The sequence below is a fragment of the Leopardus geoffroyi genome, chromosome B1 (assembly GCF_018350155.1).
Source record: "Leopardus geoffroyi isolate Oge1 chromosome B1, O.geoffroyi_Oge1_pat1.0, whole genome shotgun sequence".
Taxonomy (NCBI): domain Eukaryota; kingdom Metazoa; phylum Chordata; class Mammalia; order Carnivora; family Felidae; genus Leopardus; species Leopardus geoffroyi.
In genome coordinates this window covers 122,021,157-122,043,257 of record NC_059327.1, presented here as the reverse complement: position 1 = coordinate 122,043,257, position 22,101 = coordinate 122,021,157, and the positions used below count along the sequence as shown (strand labels likewise).

The 22,101-nt window shown below is 43.0% G+C and overlaps 1 protein-coding gene and 1 pseudogene across 1 annotated transcript in view; one reads left to right on the top strand and one right to left on the bottom strand.

The window, feature by feature from the left end:
• Positions 1-1,086: 1,086 nt before the first annotated feature.
• LOC123596421 lies at positions 1,087-5,108 on the bottom strand (annotated as a pseudogene).
• Positions 5,109-9,849: 4,741 nt separating this feature from the next.
• Positions 9,850-22,101, top strand: part of DAPP1 (dual adaptor of phosphotyrosine and 3-phosphoinositides 1) — a 51,370-nt gene continuing 39,118 nt past the window's right edge. Inside the window, exon 1 of the mRNA XM_045471978.1 lies at positions 9,850-10,086. Within this exon, the coding sequence (XP_045327934.1) occupies positions 9,986-10,086 (101 nt within the window). The 5' untranslated portion in view covers positions 9,850-9,985. The remainder of the gene's footprint in view (positions 10,087-22,101) is intronic.

Sequence of the window (22,101 nt, the reverse complement as noted above, 5' to 3'; positions counted from 1 at the left end):
GCACTCTCCTCTATTTGGCACACAGCTAGATTTCAATTCCAGGCTCTGCTGCAGCTGGGTAGAGCCACAGGATAAGTCACCTTCAGTGGAATAGGAGAGGTTATATGTATCTGTTATTGGTCCAACCCCTAAAAAGCTCCCTCAACTGCTCCTCCATGTTGACCTGATTTGGGAAACTGAGAACAACTTTAAAATCTATGTGTTAAAGACAGCACAACGACTGATGTCCTGGTATGTAAATGACTATGAGGTGGGGGAGAGGGGTTGCCCCCGCTGACTTGTATACCCTCACTGGACAGTTACCTGAATAAGAACTAAACTTCCTATGCGCCAAAGTATTAAATGTTGAGTCCACTGGAAGTAGTAATTTAGCATACCCTAACACAGGAGAAAGCAAGCTACAGAGGAAAGAACACAGAACGAGAATAGCATGCGTCTCTCCCATTCCTGACCTCTGCTCCCCTTTAATCACAGGAGCTGGGAGCCCACAAACTGCATCTCATTGATTCCCTTGCCAGCTGTCTTTTAGAAAGAATCTGTCTCTTGGGAGACTAGAGAAAGGAAGAAATCTTTTTTTGTTTTTTAGCTTTCTGCTGTAGGCAGTACAGCCAGCAGCGGTGGTGGCATTTGCGAGCCTCGGAAGCAATAGAGCCAGTTTTCAGCTGCATCAACAGAGGTGTGTCCCCCGGGGTCCTGGAGACCAGCAGTGGCAGTCTCCCTCCCATGCTCAGCAATGCAGACTTGTGTGCCTGGCTCAAAGGCAGTCACAGCTTCATGATCTCCTCTTATTCTTCCAACCTCTTTGTAGCCAGTTCCCTGCATTATATCCCTTCCTGGATGAAATATCCAGAAAGTTTTCTTTTTTTCTCACCTGGACACTGACTGACAATACACACAAATTCTGTTTCTGGAGCTGTGTCCTAGAATCCATGTTCCTGGAGCATGCTCTTTGTTGTTTCTGAGCCCCAACATTCTCATATATTAAAAAAAAATAGCAAGAATGATGAAAACTGCTCTGCCTAATTAACATAACATTCATGATATCTAAAAGAAAATGATTATGGAAACTCATTGTAATTTATACATAATTTTTTTTTCAGTTGTCACACTTCTAATTAATTCAGGGCAAAGCTGTACAACGTAGCAAAGCCCCATTTATTACATTTTATCTCCTACAAACTTAAAAAATTTTAAGTAATAATTCCAGGCCCCAAGGTAGACCATGAACCCACTACCCATTAAAAAAAAAATTTCCACCTTCCTAAAAGAAGTGTGATGTTTTGGGCGGACAGATCAACACCTTAGATAAAATCTGTTGCCGTGAAACATAAATTCTGACCTGGTAACCTGACAGAGCGCCAAGATTCTAACACTACAGAATTCAAGGCATTCTTTTGAATACTGTACTTTAGTAGTTCTCAAAGGAAAATCAGGAAAAGACTTCCAGCTCAGTGAAGACCTTGATCAAAGCATGGTACAAGAGAGCAGGTGTGCAGACCTTGGGAAACGCGTGGCAAATTCAGCGGGCCATGGGAGTGCGTTTCCACGACGGGGCTCTCACCACTCACCGCTTCGGGGCCAGTTTTCCATAGCCTGCTCTCCCAGCGCCCCAGTCCTGCCGTTACTCATCTGGTACCTGGCCCCCAGAACAACCACGGCCATACTGCCTGCCCTCCTTAAAGCCTGCGTCCCAGTCTTTGGGAATGATCCGCTCGTCCTGATGAGTTCCGTTCATATACCTCATGGCATTTCTGCCTCTGCTCTTGAATAGTATTGCACAAAGCAGAACCCACATGCTGTCTTCTTCAGCTTATCCAGGCCCATAGTGGTTTTCTTCATGTCACTTTTGCGGAAAAGTTCACAGATTTGTTCTTCAGTTGAGTAAAAGGAAAGACTGCCAGCATACAACCTACGGCTCTGCTTCGGTCATTTTTCCTGTTCTTCATTGTCACCTCGGAAGTTTTCCTGTTCTTCAACGTCACCCCGAAAGGGCGGGTCCCGGTACTGGCTCAGCTCCACGTAGGAGTCGCTGCGCAGCGCCTTCAGAAGGCCATGGACGCAGTGCAGAGAGGAAGACAAAGACGCCGCCACTCTGGGAACAATGAAGCCCGGCGACCCATTATTAGTATTATTGGTATTGTTATTTTAATGCAACCTGATTAAGCTTCCTCTTGTTGGTCGCATCTTTCTCTTTCTAGAATTTCAGGAGCCTTCTTGAGTATTTCTAAATCTTGATCCAGTTATAATATATTAGTTATTTCATCCTCTGAAAAAGACTAATATAACCCGCTGCCATCAGGAAGAAAGCTGATCTTCTATAACCACTGAGGTGATTGTATTTCTTATTCCAGGGCAAAGCTTCAGTTGTTTCAACATTGCCTCTTGGCAAATGTCACCAAAGAACCCGTGAGCCTGGCTTCCTGTACATATGCAGAACTGATTAAATGCCAGAGATGGGCTTGGGCACAGAATACATGGTAGACACAGAGGAAGGGTACCTCAGTATCCCAGGTGAATGTTCCTTGACTTCCACTCACTTTGCTTAGGCTCCTCTTAGAAGAAGCAGGACCTCAGCCCTTTATCACTCACAGCTTCCTGTTATTTCTGGGAGTTCCCAGAAACCACCTCATGTGTGCTGAAGACCAAGTTCCCTCCTGTTCTCTTGCTCTATCTTTTGTACCAAGGGTCCCGCAAAGACCATTTAGCCATGTCCTCCATGAGGCTGCCCTATGTAGTGTACATGGCTCCCCCGTGCTCCCCTGACTCTGTGGAGGCAGTTCAGTAAAGTGCACAGAAACAGGAAAGGGCTGGCTTTTGATCCCACTACTGCTCTCCTCAGTAGGGGACTTTATATAGCTGCCTTTAATGGATTTATGACATCATCGTTTTTATGATGTTCTTGGAGTGAGAAAAAATTGTGCTTGAGGTAGACCAAGGAGAGTGACAGGATCACATTGCAGGAGATTGTGTTGGGTAAGAGATACTTTCTCGCACCATGCACAAAAATAAATTCAAAGTGGATGAAAGACCTAAATGTGAAACAGGAAACCATCAAAATCCTAGAGGAGAACACAGGCAGCAACCTCAGTGACCTCAGCCATAGCTTCTTACTAGACCCATCACCAGAAGCAAGGGAAACAAAAACAAAAATGAACTATTGGCACCTCATCAAGATTAAAAGTGTCTGCACCATGAAGGAAACAATCAACAGAACTAAAAGGCAGCCCATGAAATGGGAGAAGACATTTGCAAATGACATATCTGGTAAAGGGTTAGTAGCCAAAATCTATAAAAAACTTATCAAACTAAGCACCCAAAAAACAATCCAATTAAGGAATGGGCAGAAGACATGAATAGACACTTTTCCAAAGAAAACATTCAGATGCCTAACAGACACAGGAAAAGATGTTCATTCATCATCAGGGAAATGCAATCAAAACCACAATGAGATATGACCTCATACCTCTCAGAATGGCTAAAATTAACAACACAAGAAACAACAGATGTTGACAAGGAAGTGGAGAAAAGGGAACCCTCTTGTACTGTCAGTGGGAATGCAAACTGGTGCAGCTACTCTGAAAACAGTGTAGAGGGTCCTCAAAAAGTTAAAAATAGAACTACCCTACGACCCAGCAATTGCACTACTAGATACTTACCCAAAGGATACAAAAATAAAGATTCGAAGAAGTATGTGCACCCCTATGTTTATAAAGCATTGTCAACAATAGCCAAATTATTGGAAGAGCCCAAATATCCACTGACGGATGAATGGATAAAGAAGATGTGGTATATATATATATGTGTATATATATATATATACATATATATATATATATATGTATACACACACACACACACACACACACACAATGGAGTATTACTCAGCCATCAAAAAGAATGAAATCTTGCCATTTGCAACAACCTGGATGGAGCTAGAGTGTATTACACTAAATGAAGTAAGTCGGTCAGAGAAAGACAAATACCATATGATTTTACTCCTATGTGGAATTTAAGAAACAAAACATGAATATAAAGGGGGGAGAGAAAAAAGAGAGGGAAACCAACCATCGGAGACTCTTAATGAATAGAGAACAAACTGAGGGTTGATGGAGGGAGGTGGGTGGGGATGGGCTAGATGGATGACAGATGTTAAGGAAGTCACTTGTGATGAGTACTGGGTGTTGTATGTAAGTGATGAATCACTGAATTCTACTCCTGAAACCAATATTTCCCTGTAAGTTAACTAACTAGAATTTAAATAAAAATTTGAAAAAGAGAAAAAAATTTTTGGGTAAGAGATAGAAATATATACAACATATAACTTTACATATCACATAATTGATTTGTCACAGAAGTAAGCAAAAATTCTATGTAATCAATCAGGTAGAGCTAAACAGAAGTGGTATCCAAAATATATAGATTGCAAATGAATACAAGGAATCTTTTGGGGTGTTGAAAACATGCCAAAATTGAATTGTGATGACAGCCACGCAATTCTTTAAATTTACTAAAAATTGCTAAATTGTATTGCTAAATTGTGCTAGAACAGAGTCCCAGAGGTGCCCTTCATTTGTTGGGTGGTGGGAAGGTCTCAGGCATCTGGGAACAGGGGTGGCCAAGAGGACTGGAGGACAATCAGGGGTTCAGGGCAGTGGCTATTTATAAACTCGGATGGAAGTACTTCAGTATGTTAACAACCAACTTAAGTGTTTTGACAAACAATATGGCAGAGTATGGAAACTGGAAGCACAGGCTAGGGGCAGGAGGAGAAGCATTTGAATATGGTGGCTAAGGAAGTTACTTCTGAGAAGGTGACCTTTGAACAAAACACCTGAGTGAAGTGCAAGAGGAAACCACATGAGATCTAGAGGGAGAGAAAATCAGGAAAAGGGAAAAGCTGGTATAAGGCCCTGAGGCAAAAGTGAGCAGGTTCAAGGAGAAGCAAGGAGGATGGGAAAGCTAGGTTGAAGAGAGTGAGTAGAGTGCCAAATGTGTATGTTGTCTAATCTGGGGGGATACCCTGTCCCTGCTCCAATAACACAGCAGCTGAAAATCTGGGTAGGAATGGAGATAAAGTCCACAGCATCCATCAACTTGATCCTTGGCATGCTCTTCCTATGGCCCTGATGGAGCCTGTGACTTTTGCTGTACTGTGGATGACAGTGGGTGAGGGGCACATACGGCCCTTGAGAAGTTGTGAAAGAATGGAGCTTATCCTGAGTGACATATGGCAGTGTGATTCCTAAGGAGCCTCAGTGCAAGACAAGGATTTCCCACCACTGCTGGGGAGTCTTGATTCTCCACCTTCCCTGAGATGGGTTTTGTCAATTGCACTGCTATACTACTTCTATAGAACTTTCAAACACTGGAAGGTGATATGAAGGAATTAAACCACATCACTGCCTTGGTGAAAGGAACAAATATTTCACACTAGATAAAGAGGGTTGGGAATGGAGTTCAAGATTAACTACTGAAAATGAAAAGTGAGAAAATGATAGAGAAGAGGGTAAATAAGAAAGAGGAACAGGGAAAGTTTGGGAAGGTTGAAGTAAATTTTACACCCTGAAGTTGGTGAGTTATACCCATATCCAGACAGCCTCCGTATTCAACAAAGAAGCTAGGACTGCTTATGGAGATGAGACAAAAATGAAATAAAGTCTCAATTAATTCAAGACAACCCAGTTACCTTAGCCTTTGATACTGGATTAAGTGATCATATAATTGTGGCAGAAAGCACAGAGGTGGTGGCTTCAAGCCAAACTAAACTGGCATTTTTTTAGTGTATTTATGTATTTTGAGAGAGAATGAGAGTGCATGATTGGGGGAGGGATGGAGAGAGAGAGAGAGAGAGAGAATCCAAGCAGGCTCTACACTGTCAGCACAGAGCCCAATGTGGGGCTCAAACCCACGACCCTTAGTTCATGACCTGAGCCAAAAGCAAGAGTTGGATGCTTAACCAACTGAGCCACCCAGGCGCCCCTAAATTGGCATATTTTTAAAAGCAATATGGCAGCTCGGAGCCCACCACAGAATTAAGAGGAGAGATGGAAGCCTTTCCTTTGGAGCTTTCCTTTGGAGAGCTGGCCTGCAGCTAAAAAACATGGTCAGTTCTTTCTTACTCTGCTGTTTCTGTGCCCTAATTTACTATGAAATCATGATTCTTTTTCTTTTTCATGGGTTGGGAGAGCAGACAGTGGAAAACAAAGTTAGGCTTCCTCTACCCCAAGTTATGGTAACCTCAGTACGTGATAATCCCAAGCCATGGTTTCCCTTTCCAGAATGTATCCTTTATTTCCCACCAACATAAACGATGACGAGGAGGAGATCATGCTTATTTAATAACAAACAGTTAACCAAGGAAGCCGAAAGATGGTTCTTTCTGTGAAGAGAATAAATAGAATTGCCATTTCCAGGTAACCAGGTGAAAAGCAGACATTGTGATAGTTAAGCTTCAGAAATACATTAGGAAAAGATCAACAAGGATTTTTTAGAGGAGTCTCAAATGTTAGAAGCCCATTCTCCTAATAAGGAAATTCAACTCTGGACACAATAGCTCTCAATGATTTGGATATGATAGTCATTCCAATAAAGGCCCAAGATTTCTTTTTTTTTTTTTTTTTAAGTGTTTACTTATTTTTGAGAGAAAGAGAGTGTGAGCGGGAAGGGGGAGAGAAAGGGGGACAGAGGATTTGAAGCAGGATCTGCACTGACAGCACTGAGCCAGATGCAGGGCTCGAACTCACATACTGTGAGATCATGACCTGAGCCAAAGTCAGACAGACGCTCAACTGACTGAGGCACCAAGGTGACCCAAAGGCTCAAAATGTCTTGATAAATAAAATTTTTTCCAACAAAGCATAAGATGTTCTAGAATTGTTAAAACAACTTGATAGTTTGTATCCATTTCTGTGTTCAAACCCTGTATGGAAAGAATTCAGTGCCTTGAACCAGCACCATTGAAATAAGTAAAAAGCCATTTGCAACTATGTGGATGGACCTCAAGGGTATTATGCTAAGCAAAATGAGTCAGTCAGAGAAAGACAAATATCATATGACTTCACTCATGTGAGAAATTTAAGATACAAAACAGATGAACATAAGGGAAGGGAATCAAAAATAATATAAAAACAGGGAAGGGGACAAAACAGAAGAGACTTATAAATATGGAGAACAGACAGAGGGTTACGGGAGGGGTTGTGGGAGGGGGGGTGGGCTAAGTGGGTAAGGGGCACTAAGGAATCTACTCCCGAAGTCATTGTTGCACTATATGCTAACTAACTTGGATGTAAATTTAAGAAAATAAATAAATAAGAAATAAGTAAAAAGCAAATTATGTGATATGAGGCAAGAACTGCAGTTTCTTTAATTTAAAAATGTATATATAATACCTAAAAAATCGAACTTAAAATATATTATGAAATATTTGTTATGAATACCCGGAATTTTGTTGAAACCATCTGGTAATGCTATAGCAACTGGTGCCACTGTAATCCTGAATGTGTGGAGAGTGGAGCAGGGGGCCAGTGGGGAAGGGTGGGAGCCTGGGGAAAATGGAATAAGTGACAGAAACAACGACTTCAAAGGAGAGGGTCACAGGAGCGCCTGGGTGGCTCTGTCGGTTAAGTGTGGACTCTTGATTTTTGCTCAGGGCATGATTTCATGGTGCGTGAGACTGAACCCCTCATTGGGCTCCTCACTGAGCATGGAGACTGTTTGAGATGATCTCTCTCCTTTTACTCTGCCCCTCCCCCGCTCGTGCTCACGCTCACTTTCTCTCTCAAAATAAATAAGTAAATATTAAAGAAATATTTTTTAAAAAACGAGAGGGTCACAGGGGCGCCTGGGTGGCTCGACTTCGGCTCAGGTCATGGTCTCGCAGTCCGTGAGTTCGAGCCCCGCGTCCAGCTCTGTGCTGGCAGCTCGGAGCCTGGAGCCTGCTTCAGATTCTGTGTCTCCTCTCTCTGACCCTCCCCCGTTCACGCTCTTTCTCTGTCTCAAATATAAATAAACATTAAAAAAAAAAAGGAAAGGGTCACAGATGGGAAAGCAGAATGAGAAAAGGAGAAGGGCAGGAAGATTGAAAGGGAAGAGGGTGATCTTAGTAAATTTTTGCTACTTTCCTGAAAAAAAAAAGGGGCGGGGGGAGGTTAAGTAAAAAACAAAGCAAAACAAAATTTGCTGAAATGGGAACAAAATAGCTACTGAAACACTGAACAAAAAGCTGTAGAAAGAGAACAGGAAATCTCTGCCCAGCTGCCCCTTATCTCTGCCGTGTGTACGTGCGTCACCTCCCAGGCCAGGACTGGCATCTGCTGCAAGTGGACCCAGTGCTCCCCTCTGGGCAAGCTGTAGCAAAAAGAATTTTTTTTTTTTTTAATTTTTTTTTTCAACGTTTTATTTATTTTTGGGACAGAGAGAGACAGAGCATGAAGGGGGGAAGGGCAGAGAGACAGGGAGACACAGAATCGGAAACAGGCTCCAGGCTCTGAGCCATCAGCCCAGAGCCTGACGCGGGGCTCGAACTCACGGACCGCGAGATCGTGACCTGGCTGAAGTCGGACGCTCAACCGACTGCGCCACCCAGGCGCCCCTCTCAAAAAGAATTTTAAATGTTCACGTGCAATCAGTATGCTGTGCGTTAGCAGAGCTTAGTCTCCCCCAGGCTGTCTTTAGACAGGCAGGAATTTCTCCCACGCACTCAGAGTAAGCCCGGGCCTTGCAAATCACTGGCAGACGGAGGTAATAAGGAAGAACTTTAAGGAGAGATGAAATGATGCCACGGGCAGATCCTTCCCTTTAGGAACAGCTCTGCTGTCTTGGTATCCTATACGGCAGTCTCCTCAAACTTCCAGGGGCACGGGAGTCACCTTGGGGATCTTATTTAAATGCACATACTGGTTCAGAAGGATGGAACGGAAATTCTGCATGGTAACAAGCCCCTGGTGACGTGAGTGTTGCTGGTCTTCAGACCACATTGGGAGAAACAAGTAATAAAGCACCCCAGTGACTCCTGAGTGAGTCAGGTGTGTGTGTGTGTGTGTGTGTGTGTGTGTGAGAGAGAGAGAGAGAGAGAGAGAGAGAAGGGAGAGAATCCAGAAGAACATTCTCTCCTGCAGGTACATAGAGAGAGAAGGCAGGAAACAATACATGTTCTTGGTCCATTTATTACTGCACTTTGTCCGATTCCCAAGGATTCAGTTATAGTAGTTTCCCTTTGGCACTTTCAGGCACCCAGGATTCTCTCATGAACTGGGACACAAAGCAATACCAGCTGAGAGGAAGCCCAGTGAATGAAGCGGGAGTTCCACCATGCCCGTTAGTTGGGCACCAGGCTGGCCTCTACAACTTTTCCTATCTTCTCACCCAACTCTTCCTTCTCAGAGAAAACAGTCATGGGCGTGTTGGAAAGCTTGGGTGATTGAGGCAGAAATATTGAGAAGATGCTAAAAACCGGACTTCAGGATCAAATCTAGTGGTTTGACTCTGATTTCTTTATCCGCTGTGAGGGGTTCCTGAGATAGAAGCTTCCCTGGAGTCCCTTGTGTTTGTGTGTGTGTGTGTGTGTGTGTGTGTGTGTGTGTGTGACAGAAGGTGGGGGTGCTTGCACCCTCTTCTACAAGGTTAATAGCACCAAGAAGAAACTATGCTTGACCTCACGAAAAAAGTTAGAATTGATAGGCCAATCCCAGCTGGCATGACTTTATCTTTATTCCCTTTGACAGAAACTGCATGTGTGGGTGTCCTCAGAGGTAGCTACCTAAGTTTGCATACTTCCTGGCTGACAGAACACTCCTGCCCGTGCCTCAGGGCCAGGGTGGTGAGTGTCAGTGGGAGGAGTAACCAAGTTTCACTTCCTTGCTGGTTGGAGGCTCAACCACAGCAGGCTTCTCCCTCAGAGGAGGAGACAGTGAGAAGCAGTTGGAACTCATCTCTCTCTGCCTTCCCATAGCACCTGGCAGGGGCTCAGGAGACGTGAGGAGCGCGAATGGGCAGAGCAGAATCTCTAGAAGGGAAGATGAGCGCCCAGGATCCTTCAGATCTGTGGAGCAGATCAGACGGAGAAGCAGAGCTGCTCCAGGACTTGGGGTAAGAAAGCAGGTCTTCCTCTCAAAGTACTTCTTGGGTGAGCGTGGGCTCCCAACTCCCACCCAAATGCTCACTTCGATTGATTATCTTTAGCACGCTGCCATCTACATCTTCTGTCCCTTCCACTTCACTCATTTGTGTCTGTTAGGAATCTTTCTGCTTGGGGCCAAAAGCATACAGTCTTTTCCCAGATCTGAAAACAGGTAGGTGGAGAGAATGAGACACAAATCAAATGTCGGACATTCTTTGAGACTCGGGACAGGATTAAGATGCAGAAGATGGTGTTGCTTGATTTCCTTGATATGGGTCTGCTTTATGAATGAAAGTGCTGTTCCAGACAAAGCTCGAAGCTGTATTGCTAGGAAAGTAAACAGAAAGCCCAGCCTACTGCATGGGAGAGGGACTTTTTCAAAAGACAAAGAATGAGGAAGTGTCTGCAATGTCCCATCTGTGTTTCTCTCTCCTGACACTGCGTCTGTGAGTTCTTGTATGTATTCATGTCTGCAGGCACAGCGCTGAGGCTTTTAAATACAAACAAGTCAGGAAGAGGATAGCATTTCTGCCTCTAACAGGTTGTAAGTTTAGGGAGATGGAGACATCACAGTCCTGTCAGAAGGGACCAGATGAGATAACTCATGGGGATATTTAATAAAAGGAGCAAGTATTATGCAAGAGGTGTAGGGGGTTTCCTAGAAAAACTGGGCCTTTACCCTAAAGCATCAGAAATGTCCTCAAGAGGCTGATTTTGACACCTGGGCTTCACGAGAGGCGAGCCCAGCACCTGTCTTGATAAACAGCACTATCTCCACAGCAACCCACTGACCTAGAAACTGTTACCATCTCCATCACACAAAGGAAGAAAAATGGTACCAGAGGGCTTGAAAACATTGCCTACATACACGTCAACACTTGGCAAAGTTGGGATTTCAACCTGCAGAAGCCTACATTCTTAACCAGAGAAAGACTGAGACAGGGATGAAATCTCTCTGCATTAAGGCTGCAGAGATCGTATCTGTTTGTGTGGTGTTACTGTAAAAGTTCTCAAGAAGTCCTGTCTTTAGATTTTAAAATGGAGGTCTCCTCATTGAACTCTCCCTTCACAAGATAAATCAGATAGAACAGCTAGAATTTTCTAGAAAGTAAACTCCCTCTATTGGGAATTCAGCGTTTCAGGATGTCACTGTTCTTCTAGGTTGAATCTCCAAAGAGAAAGGGTAAAATGCCCCTGAGCATCCAAATGGGTGTCACAAAGTCCAGGCACTAAAGCCAGACCCTTGGGATCTCACTCCTGGCCTTATTAAATTATTAAAGTGTACTTCTTTACATGCTTCATTATCAATATTCCCAGCCCACGATGGGTAGGAAGTTCCAGAAGAGAAGAGAGACAAAGGAGATACTCAATTCAATTAAACGATCCGAGCCCACATTCTGTGCTTGAATGACATTGTCACCTCCCTGGATGACAGCGATGAGCTAGCCAACGTCTCTTCTCTTCACCATATGCCCATAGCAGGAAGTGACTGCGGGTAAAACCCACAAGGAAAACAGAATTGTGCCTTCCCTCCTTGTTCAAAGAATGGACACATTCTCAGCACAACCCAGAAACACCCAAAACAGATACAGTTATGTCCAGACTTCTGTATTTCAGAAGGCCTGGAAATTACTAAACATCTGAGGATGATTTCTGTAACAACAGATAAGCTACAATTACCTAGGAAAATTTCTCTACAGTTGTGGTTCTTCAACCTTAATTGTACACTAGAGTCACACAAAGAGTTTTTAAAAGTTCCTGTAGAGGCCACAGGCCAGACAAATGCCATTAGTATCTTGGGAGTGAGCAGGGTTTTTTTTTTGACACTCCCTAAGTGGTTCCAGAGAGAGGCCAAGGTTGGGAGTCACTGCATAGAATACAAATCCATCAGAAGTGCTGAAAAAAGTATGGCCTTATTTCTCATTTGTTGGGTAAGCACCTGAATCTTAAATCCATTCATAAATGTTGACTTCTTGTTTGTTGGTTTGGAGGCATTTTGCTTAACAATTTTATTGAGGTGTGTTTTACAAAAGAGTGGTACAAATATCACCATAAATTAATTTTAGAACATCTTCTTCCGCCCTAAGAAGAACTTTCAGGAGCATGGTTTATTTAAATATACTTTAAATATTTAAATATACTGCTGATATACCACTTGGATGAGGGGTGATTTCTAGAGTGTTCCTATTTCCCTGATGTAAATCCTTCTACCATGGGCAATTTCCAATTGCCAAGGGTTTAACAACCTGCTTGGAAAATTCCTGAACCTTTCATAATGGACTTGAGAAAGTCCACACTTATCCTTCCAGGGCATCGCTGATACACCTTTTATAGGTGATGACATCTGAGAAAGCTTGAAAATGACCTGTTGTCCTTGGCAGAATTCTGAATATAAACGAAACTTTTTCTTTGAAACTTGAAGTCACTGGTTAGGTATGATCTGTACTAAAACTTCTGGTTAGTTCAGTTTTTCTAAATGCTCCATAAAAACAAAATGATATAATGTAATTGATAGATAATAGGTGGCCGGTTTTAATGACTTCATTTTAAAATTATTTTAAATGTATTATTTGAGTAGTTAGGTAGATTCTTATGTTGGTATTTTGGGTGGTTAGAGAGATCTCATACATCCTTATTCTTTGGTCCCTATTTTTATTCAGGCTCTGCAATATCTAAGTTCTGAAAATTAAACCCTGAACTGCAGCAAATCCATCACTTGCCTTTTTCTAGGACACACATGGCTCACTCAGAGCACAGGTTTATTCTTTTCTAAAGTACCTAAATCAAGCAACTCAGATGCATTTCTGTGTCTCATTTATAGAGCATCAATCTAAAACATTTATTTTCTTTAATCCTCAATGTGTTCACGTGTCCAAAACAAAGGGGAAATAAAACCATCTGTGATTGTTGCTCAGATTCACTTACGCTTTGGGGGTGTGGGATTGGGGGAGGAGGCGGCAGGTGGGCTGGAAGGGAGGGGCCGGGGGTATGGAGAATGGTCAGCAATAAGGAAGAGGGGCTGGGAACAGAGTCAGGCTGTTTGTGCTTTCTAAATGAAGCAGTGGGGGAATGAAACAAGCAACGAATACAAGCGAGATCACCAAAATCACAAACTAGTATAAAATTGCTGGTTAGTTAATAATTTAAAGTTCCAGATGTTCTTTGATCACAACAAAGGTCCCTGGAGGACAATGTAGGAATAGTATATACTTTGTGAATGGGTAAGCCTTCATCAACTGTGTAACTACAGACACAAAAAGGATACTATAAAACAAAAATATATTAGGACTTTTTAAATTAAATATTCAGATTATCTAGTCAGACGTATTCCTTCAAGTGAGAAATATGATAAATGTTCTCTTCTTATATACTTTCCCAAATCTCAAATTTTAAGAGAAAGCCGCAGCGTGTAGCTGTATTGGCTAGAGTCAAAAAGCTAGATTCTAAGTTCTGGCTGTTGAAAAAAATAAGGAAGTTTCTCATTTCTCTACCTCCGTACATGTAAGAGAAGGTTAGAAGAGATCAGGGGTCAGCAAACTTTGTTTGTGAAGAGCCAGATCACAAATTATTCAGGCTTTGCAGGCTTTATGATTTCTGCCACAGCTATTCACATCTGCCACTGTCATGCAAAAACAGCCGTAGATAACACGCAGACAAGTGACCGTGACAGTACGGTGTTCAACAAATATTATTTATGGACACTGAAATTTGAATTTCATATTATTTTCATGAGTCACAAAATATTTCTCTATTTTTCCCTCCAACCATTTAAAAATGCAAAACCACTCTTGTCTCTTAGTCGACACAAAAACACGTACCCTGGCAGGAAATACAGAAACATGTACCCTGGCAGGATTTGGCCCTCAGGTGGTAGTTTGCTGACTCAGGGAATAGACGATAATAAGCAAAATAAGTCCTCTTTATGAGGCAGACATTTTGCATACACTAGCTCTGGTCTTCAGGCGGTCTTGGCGTTCTAATTTGCTATCCAAGGAGACTCACAAGCAGAAAACTCAGACTGCCTGAGGTCCCAGAGAATCTGTTGGGATACGCGTTATTTTCTGACCATGTGCTACGTGCCAGCACCATATACCTCTTATGTGCACTATGTCATTTAGCTTTCCCAGTAACACTTTCGATGTGGTATGATTATACTCATTTTGTAGAGAGGGAGAGTGAGTTCAGACAAGGTAGGTGAACTATTCAGGTCACAGACCTCATAGTGGTACAGCTGCGGGACATGCCCGCGAGCTTACCCCAAAGCTGATGCTCTTTCCACTGATCAAAACAGCCATGTGTTCTAATCACGACAATTAGTAGTTATTGGATGCTCACCGTGTGCTGGGCAGTGTGTTAAACCGTTTGTGTGTGTGATTTATAAAATTGACACGTCACTGGCAAGTGGGTACTATTAACTAATATCACCTCCATTTACAAATGAGGAGCGTGAGGGACAGCTTTTATCACCATGCACAAGCTTACATGCTCATAAACCTTTACATCCAGGAGTTTGCCTGTCCAGTGACGCAACTTCCTGATTTCTATCCAACTTTTCTCTTCTTACTGCATTAGCACTATTTGTTAGTGCCAGATGAATTCGGAGACAAAAGAAAGTTCCGTGATTATTATAACCAGCAGATGTGATCACTAAAAGAAGTTTTTCTAGGGCGACCGGGTAGCTCAGTCAGATGAGTGTCCGCTCTTGATTTCAGCTCAGGTCATGATCCCAGAGTCATGGGATTGAGCCCCATGTCGGACTCTGTACTGACAGCAAGGAGCCTGATTGGGATTCTGTGTGTGTGTGTGAGTGTGTGTGTGTGTGTGTGTGTGTGTGTGTGTGTGTCTCCCTCTCCCCCTCCCCTGCTCATGTGTTCTCTCTCTCTAAAATTAAAAAAAAAATTAATTTAATTTAAAAAACAGATATTATTCTTTCACATTCTTCACATAATAAGCCAGGCCAACACCCTAATTAATCAAAAATTTATTGAATTTTGTGTAGGTTCCATTTTTCAGAGCTAGACAAATAGAGTAGGCTAAGAAAAGTGTAGTAAAGTCAAAGTTTTAAAGGAATCTGTTTACAGGGCGCCTGGGTGGCTCACTCAGTTAAGCATCAGACTTCAGGTCAGGTAATGATCTCTCAGTTCACAGTTCGAGCCCCGTGTCGGGCTCTGTGCTGACAGCTCGGAGCCTGAAGCCTGCTTCGGATTCTGTGTCTCCCTCTCTCTCTGCCCCTTCCCTGCTCACACTCTGTTTCTCTCTCTCTCTCTCTCTCTCTCTCAAAACTAAACATTAAAAAATTTAAATAAAATAAAATAAAGGAATCTGTTTACAGAGCTGTGATACCAAGTAGAGCAATAAACCTTGTGCCTCTTCTGTGAGCAACTCTGTAATCTTGGATTCTAAAAATGGAAGGTGATTCTCTCATGGCTGTATGAGAGTATGTAACTACCGTATAGTTCAGTCTCTCCTTGACTCAAATGAATTTCCTCTTCAGTTGTTGTGTTTTCTGTTCCTCCCTGGGTGATGGTGACTTCCTTCTACTTACGTGTGGAAATCTGTCCACAAACCTTCTCCGCACTGAGTGGAGTCACTTTGTTTCATTCATTCGCTCCTTCATCCATTCATAGATCCATCTACTGAATGAGGACATTATGCCTTGCATAATGTGGGGACACTGAGCTTGAGAAGACACGGCTGTCACATCGGGGAGTTTACAGCACAAAGGACAGAGAATGCACCTACATGGACAGTTGGAACACAGGCAGGGGGGCGCTGAGGGCCATGACTGTGTCTAGATGAAGCACACAGCATATGGCAGGCAGGAAGGAGATCACTGGTTGTGAAGAAGATGGCTTTGGAACTGATAGGCATTTGTCAGTTGAAGTCAGAACAGATGAGTGAAGGGGTAAAAGTGGCAAAACACATGGGTGTTCAGGAAATAAAAGAAGCCCACATGACTCAGAGCCTCTCATCCCTGGGACCCAGCAGTTAATGAGTGCTCATTCAGTAGGTTCTGGGATCTGCCTCTCGGAGTCCCCACCGTCTGTCTGCCTCATTCTCAGAGAAGGCACCCACCTGCCTTTCCTCTTCTGGTTTCTAGTGTCATAACCATAGCCTTAGCCATTTAAAAAAAAAAAAAAAAAAACTTGCATTAATGTCTCACTCCTACCACTTCCCTTGGTAAATTCCACTTCTGGCTCCTACTCCCTGATACAGACCTGTCTGAAACCAGCACAGTCCACGTAGTCAAGACTTAATCATGTTCCTTGCTTCCTCTCTAGAGTCTCTGTGGCCACATGTTCTCCTTGAGCACCCACCTGCCAGTGCCTGCCCCCATTATCTGTTTTCAGACATTTTTGTTTACAAATATCTATAACTTTAAAGAGCATAAGAGCAGGGTGCCTGGGTGGCTCAGTCAGTTAAGCAACCAACTCCAGCTCAGGTCATGATCTCACAGTGTGTGGGTTCGAGCCCCGCGTCAGGCTCTGTGCTGACAGTGTGGAGCCTGCTTGGGATTCTCTCTCTCTCTCTCTCTCTCTCTCCCTTTCTCTCTGCCCCTCCCTCGTTCACGTGCTCTGTCTCTCTCTCTCAAAATGAATAAATAAACTTTAAAATAATAATAAGTAATTAAAATTTTTAAAGCTTTCAAAAACTAAATAAAAAACAAAAAGCATAAGAGCAATAAGCTAATTTGTTTTTATAAAAGTATGGTTAGGGGAGCCTGGGTGGCTCTGTCAGTGAGGCATCTGACTTCAGCTCAGGTCATGATTTCACGGTTCTTGAGTTCGAGCCCCGCGTCGGGCTCTGTGCTGACAGCTCAGAGCCTGGAGCCTGCTTCAGATTCTGTGTCTCCCTCTCTCTGCCCCTCCTCCGCCGTGCTCTCTCTCTCTCTCTCAAAGGTAAATAAACATAGAAAAATTTTAAAAATAAATTTATTTAAAAGATAATAATAAAAATAAAAGTATGGTTAGATAAGAAAATATTACTTTTTAGAGACACATGCTGAGTGAACTACCTGGGATTAAAGTGTCATGATGTCTGTAATTAACTTTAAAAATGTTCATCCAGGGAGGGGTGGGGGAGGATGAAAATGGGCATCGAGGAGGGCACTTGTCGGGATGAGCATTGGGTGTTGTATGTAAGCTAATTTGACAATAAATTATATTTGTAAAAAAATGTTCATCCAAAAGCAATGGGTGTTGTATGTAAATGATGAATCACTAAATTCCATCCTGAAACCAATATTACACTATATGTGTAATATGTGTAAACCTAAATAAAAATTTGGAAGAAAAAATAAAAAATAAAAATGTTCATCCAAAAATACATAAAGAATATATGGCAAAAGTTTGAAGTTTATTCTACCTAAAATATGGGTACTATTAAAATATGTGTATTAGTTTCTTCACTACTTTATGCTATTTTTCTCCTTTATTTTTTTTAACAAAGTTTATTTATTTATTTTGAGAGAGAGACACACACACACAACATGTGCAGGGGAGGGGCAGAGAGAGAAGGAGAGAGAGAATATCCCAAGCAGGCTCTGCACTGTCAGCGCAGAGCCCATGCGGGGCTCGAACTCCAGAATCATGAAATCCTGACCTGAGTTCAAAACAAGAGTCAGATGTTTAACCTACTGAGCCACCAGGCACCCCTATTTTTCTACTTTCTGAAGTTATTCATTATAAACAGTTAAAAAAATAATTATCTGTATTAATTGTTGAAAATTTGAGAAATGAAAGCACCCAAATTCAGCCATGTGCAACCACTCAGAATAACATATTGTTCAACTTATCGCCAGTCTTTTAAAAATACTTTTCTGTAGGGGCGCCTGGGTGGCGCAGTCGGTTGAGCGTCCGACTTCAGCCAGGTCACGATCTCGTGGTCCGTGAGTTCGAGCCCCGCGTCGGGCTCTGGGCTGATGGCTCAGAGCCTGGAGCCTGTTTCCGATTCTGTGTCTCCCTCTCTCTCTGCCCCTCCCCCGTTCATGCTCTGTCTCTCTCTGTCCCAAAAATAAATAAACGTTGAAAAAAAAAAAATTAAAAAAAAAAAATACTTTTCTGTAAACACACACACACACACACACATACACACACACACACACATGGAATTGTGGCCATACCACATATATAATTTTTCTTTTGCTTTCTGGTAGGATATTTTTCCATTATCTACTTCTTAGTCTGTGTCAAAGCATGTTCTTGGTTTTTCCCCAGCCCAGCCTGTTTCCCTCTATTAAAGCTTGAATATTTAGGTTGGTCCGAATTCCAGAAGACTTTATATAGATTAAGAGTTTGGACTTCAGTCAAATTCCGCTTGACAGTATAGAGTTATTGAATGCTTATAGGAACGTGGAATTATATGGTCATCATGTTTTGTTTTTAGCTTAATCTGGAAGTTGAGCGTGGTAGGTAGCAATGGGTCCAGAGCCAAGAAAACAAATTAGTGAGGGAGTTTACAGGTTGGTGAATGAGGAACCAGAGTGATCACCTGGGAATGGCAAGAAAGGAACAGAGGTGAAAGCCAGTAATTCCACGGAACTAAGCACAGTGAGTGATTCACATCCGAAGAAGAACGACTTCTGCTTTTGCATCATTTTTCGAAGTAACATCAAAGGAATTTTGAAAACCTTAATGTCACAAGTGTCTTTTAATTCATTCTTTGTTTACTTTACCACCATACATTTCTAACGTTGCCTAGGATTCATATTATTGCTTTTATGGTTCTGACTCACCACCAGTAGAGTCTATGTCTTGGGTTGATTCTCCAGATAATAGAAGCGTTTCGCAAATGTCAGTCCTAAGGCAGTAAGAGGTTTGTTGCCCTTCTCTCAGCCGAGCACAGTAAACTCTTTGATGGTGAGCTCCTCAGGATCAGGGGGGCCCCTTGCGTGCTCCAGCCCAGCCCACCGCTTGGCGAAGAGTGGGCGTCCGAATGTTTGAGTTGCTTCAAGTTGAGTCAAGGTCCATAGACCATATGGACCATATGGACCATATGGACCAAGACCATAATTCAAGGTCCCTGACTTCAGCACTCTACCGCACCACCCTGATGACATATTTGCATTTATTACTCTCAGACTCCATCTGTCCCCTTATACCCAACAGTTTTTACCAGTGGGACAAATTGACATTGGTGACAGGCATCGTCTGAACCATGGAATACGGAAGATATAACTAATGAAACAAGTATCTGTCTATATTTTTTCATCCCCCCAAAAGTCTGGGGCTCTTTCCTGTAGCTGTGGCTTGCTAAAAGTGGCCCTCGCTATCTCCTGGACCAGCCCGCAATGGCAGGTTGCCAGCACCAACCTTGTTGCCAGCAGCAATTGTCCAATGACAACTACCTGCATTTTATGCAGTACAGGCTTCAAGAGTAATGAGCATAAGTGCAAAGTCAAGTTTGACTCCACTCAGAGATGAGCCCTCCTGAGAAACCTCTGGTATGGATCCCCACCCAGCTATTCCAAGCTTCTTGAAGTTCTTATCCACGAAGTATTTGTACTGGTCAGTCTCTGAGCTTTGGATCCCTGTCCAAGTCAAACAATCACTAAGCTGTGACCCCTGGGGAAACAAAGACACCCTTTTTGTCTTGCAACCATTCCTCCACCTGTGTTGCCTGACCTGGGGATTGCACCGAAGGACCCGTGCTGGAATGATATGCCCCTCCCCCCCCCCCCCCCCCCCCCCGCCCCAGTCCACGGCACTGCCCCTCTGGTCTCTGCTGGTCCTTAACCTCCCTGATGAGTCATTTCACCTACAAGTCAGGCTCCCCGGGTCTCTCTTGAACTGTCTGTGTCCTTCTCTCTTTGGTCTCCCGGCCTCTGTCTCCTGAATACTCTGCTCCCATCTGTTTTGTGTTCCCTAAGCCGCTGCCCTCTGTGCTTCTGCTATCTGGGTGAGCCCCTATGCCTTTCTCTGGCTCTGAGTTTTGCCTCTCTTCTCTCTCTCTCTGTCCACATCTCTTGCTTGTTGTGTCCCTGACTCTTTGCACCAGTCTGTGTCTCCAAATATCTGAGTCTCTGTCTCTGTCTCTGTGTTTCCATCTCTCAGAACTGCCTGCCTCACTCCTCAGACTCCTTCAAGAACAGGTTTGCCCTGATCTCCAACTCCCACAGAATTCTCTGCTTCCTTTCAGCCCTGTTTTCCTTTAGCTGAGCCTTGACTCCTACCAGAAAGAAAAACATCCTTGGGTCCCACCTTCAATTGCTTGTTTGACCAGAGAGCCAGAGCCCTGCCTCTGTGATCACTCAGGTATGCCTCCTAATGCCTGGGGCAGCTGGCCTCACCTTTTCGCTCTGCCATTAGCATATGTAAATGTGGGCATGTAGAATGGCAATATGAAAAGCCACAGACAAACTGTTCCATGACAGAAACCTCTTCAGTGGAAGGACTGTGGTGAGTTTATTTTCGGCCTAACCTATGCATCACACTCATGCCTCTCTTAGGCCTCATTAGAGCATTCAAAAACTTTGCAGGGCCTGTTCGGTTCCCTCCGCTTGGACAAAGTCTGTTGCCATGATCAATGGAAAAATCAGCTCACATTTGTGAATATGGAACTTAATATAATTGTATGGACAACACTGTCTTGTCCCCGATATTGTCACAGCCTGATTCTCATATAAATTGCAGCACTGAGAGCTCTTGAGCTAACAAGGCATTTCCCTAGCCTAAACCCATGATTTCTGATGGCACATGGGGCCAAGAGCTTTATTTTTCACAAAGTCACAGTATTTAGCACCAACCATATGCCCAACTGAACGTGAAGGAAATCAACAGCCAAGCGATCCTGTAGAACGACTCAGGTGCTAAGGACAGATGAACCCAAGTGAAGATTGCTTAGAGTAAGATTGCACAACAGTGTCATCTTATATTCTATTCCTGTTGCATTCAGAAGGATTCCGAGGCCCAGTATAGCCTTAGCAAGGAAGAAAACAGATCAAGTAGCTATATTATCCATGGCCTTTAAAAAGGGGAGTGGCATCATAAACCACACATTTGCTGTCTTCTGTCTAGAGGGTGCAAAGGGTGTCCATGTCATTGAAAAGTGAGAATCATTTTGAAAACGAAGAAAAAAGTGAAAATTCTCTAAAGAGTGTTTTTATCGGCTGTTCGACTCCAAGGACTATTAGCTGCTGTGACACAAACAGGAGTCTCTGTTCTTGCTTTAGATTGAAATACATGTTTTCTTTGTAACTCTGATGGGACAGGTCTAGGTTCTGTGTCACTCCCCTTTGCCAGGAAGGAGAAGAATAAGTCATGAAATATATGAAGAATCTGTAGATGTGGGTTACCAAGAAATTTTCTCACCAAGAACCATATAATCTAAATGGTTGTGTGGCTCATGTTGTGACATGCGAGATCACTTTCTGTGTCCACGTGTCCTTCCAGTGTTATTTTGCATTACTCCCCAACATAAAACCTCTGTTCCAACTAAGCATTCTGTTTCCTATATATGCCATGCAAGTGTCAACCACAGTGCCTTTGCTTATGTCATTTCTCCTATTGAAATGACCTTTTTTCTCACTATTTAATGAAACCTAAATTTATTCCTGAAGCTCCAATTCATGATCTTCCTCCTCCATGAAGCTTTCCTTGATATGCCAGCCCCTCATGAGCTCCCCCATCCTATACCATTTATTGGCCATATCTCTAAGATTTGGGAATTTTCTGACCAGGAGAGCTGCAAATCCTTCTCTTTTCCTCCCCATTGGTATTTTAAAGCCACTTAGGACTTTCTTTGTCCTCTTTGTACTCCTCTTTAGATGAGACACACTGTGAACTCAAACCATCGAAGTTACTGAAACAAAGATTTTGGGACCAAGAATCCTGAACCCTGTGCTTCTCAAACTCTAAACTGCATGTCAATCATATGGAGCTCTTGATAAATACAGATTATAACTCAACAGTTGTAGGGGGCCTGACAACGTACATTTCTAGCAAGATTGCAGGGCACTGAGTAGCAAGGCTTCGCATTGTTTTTCA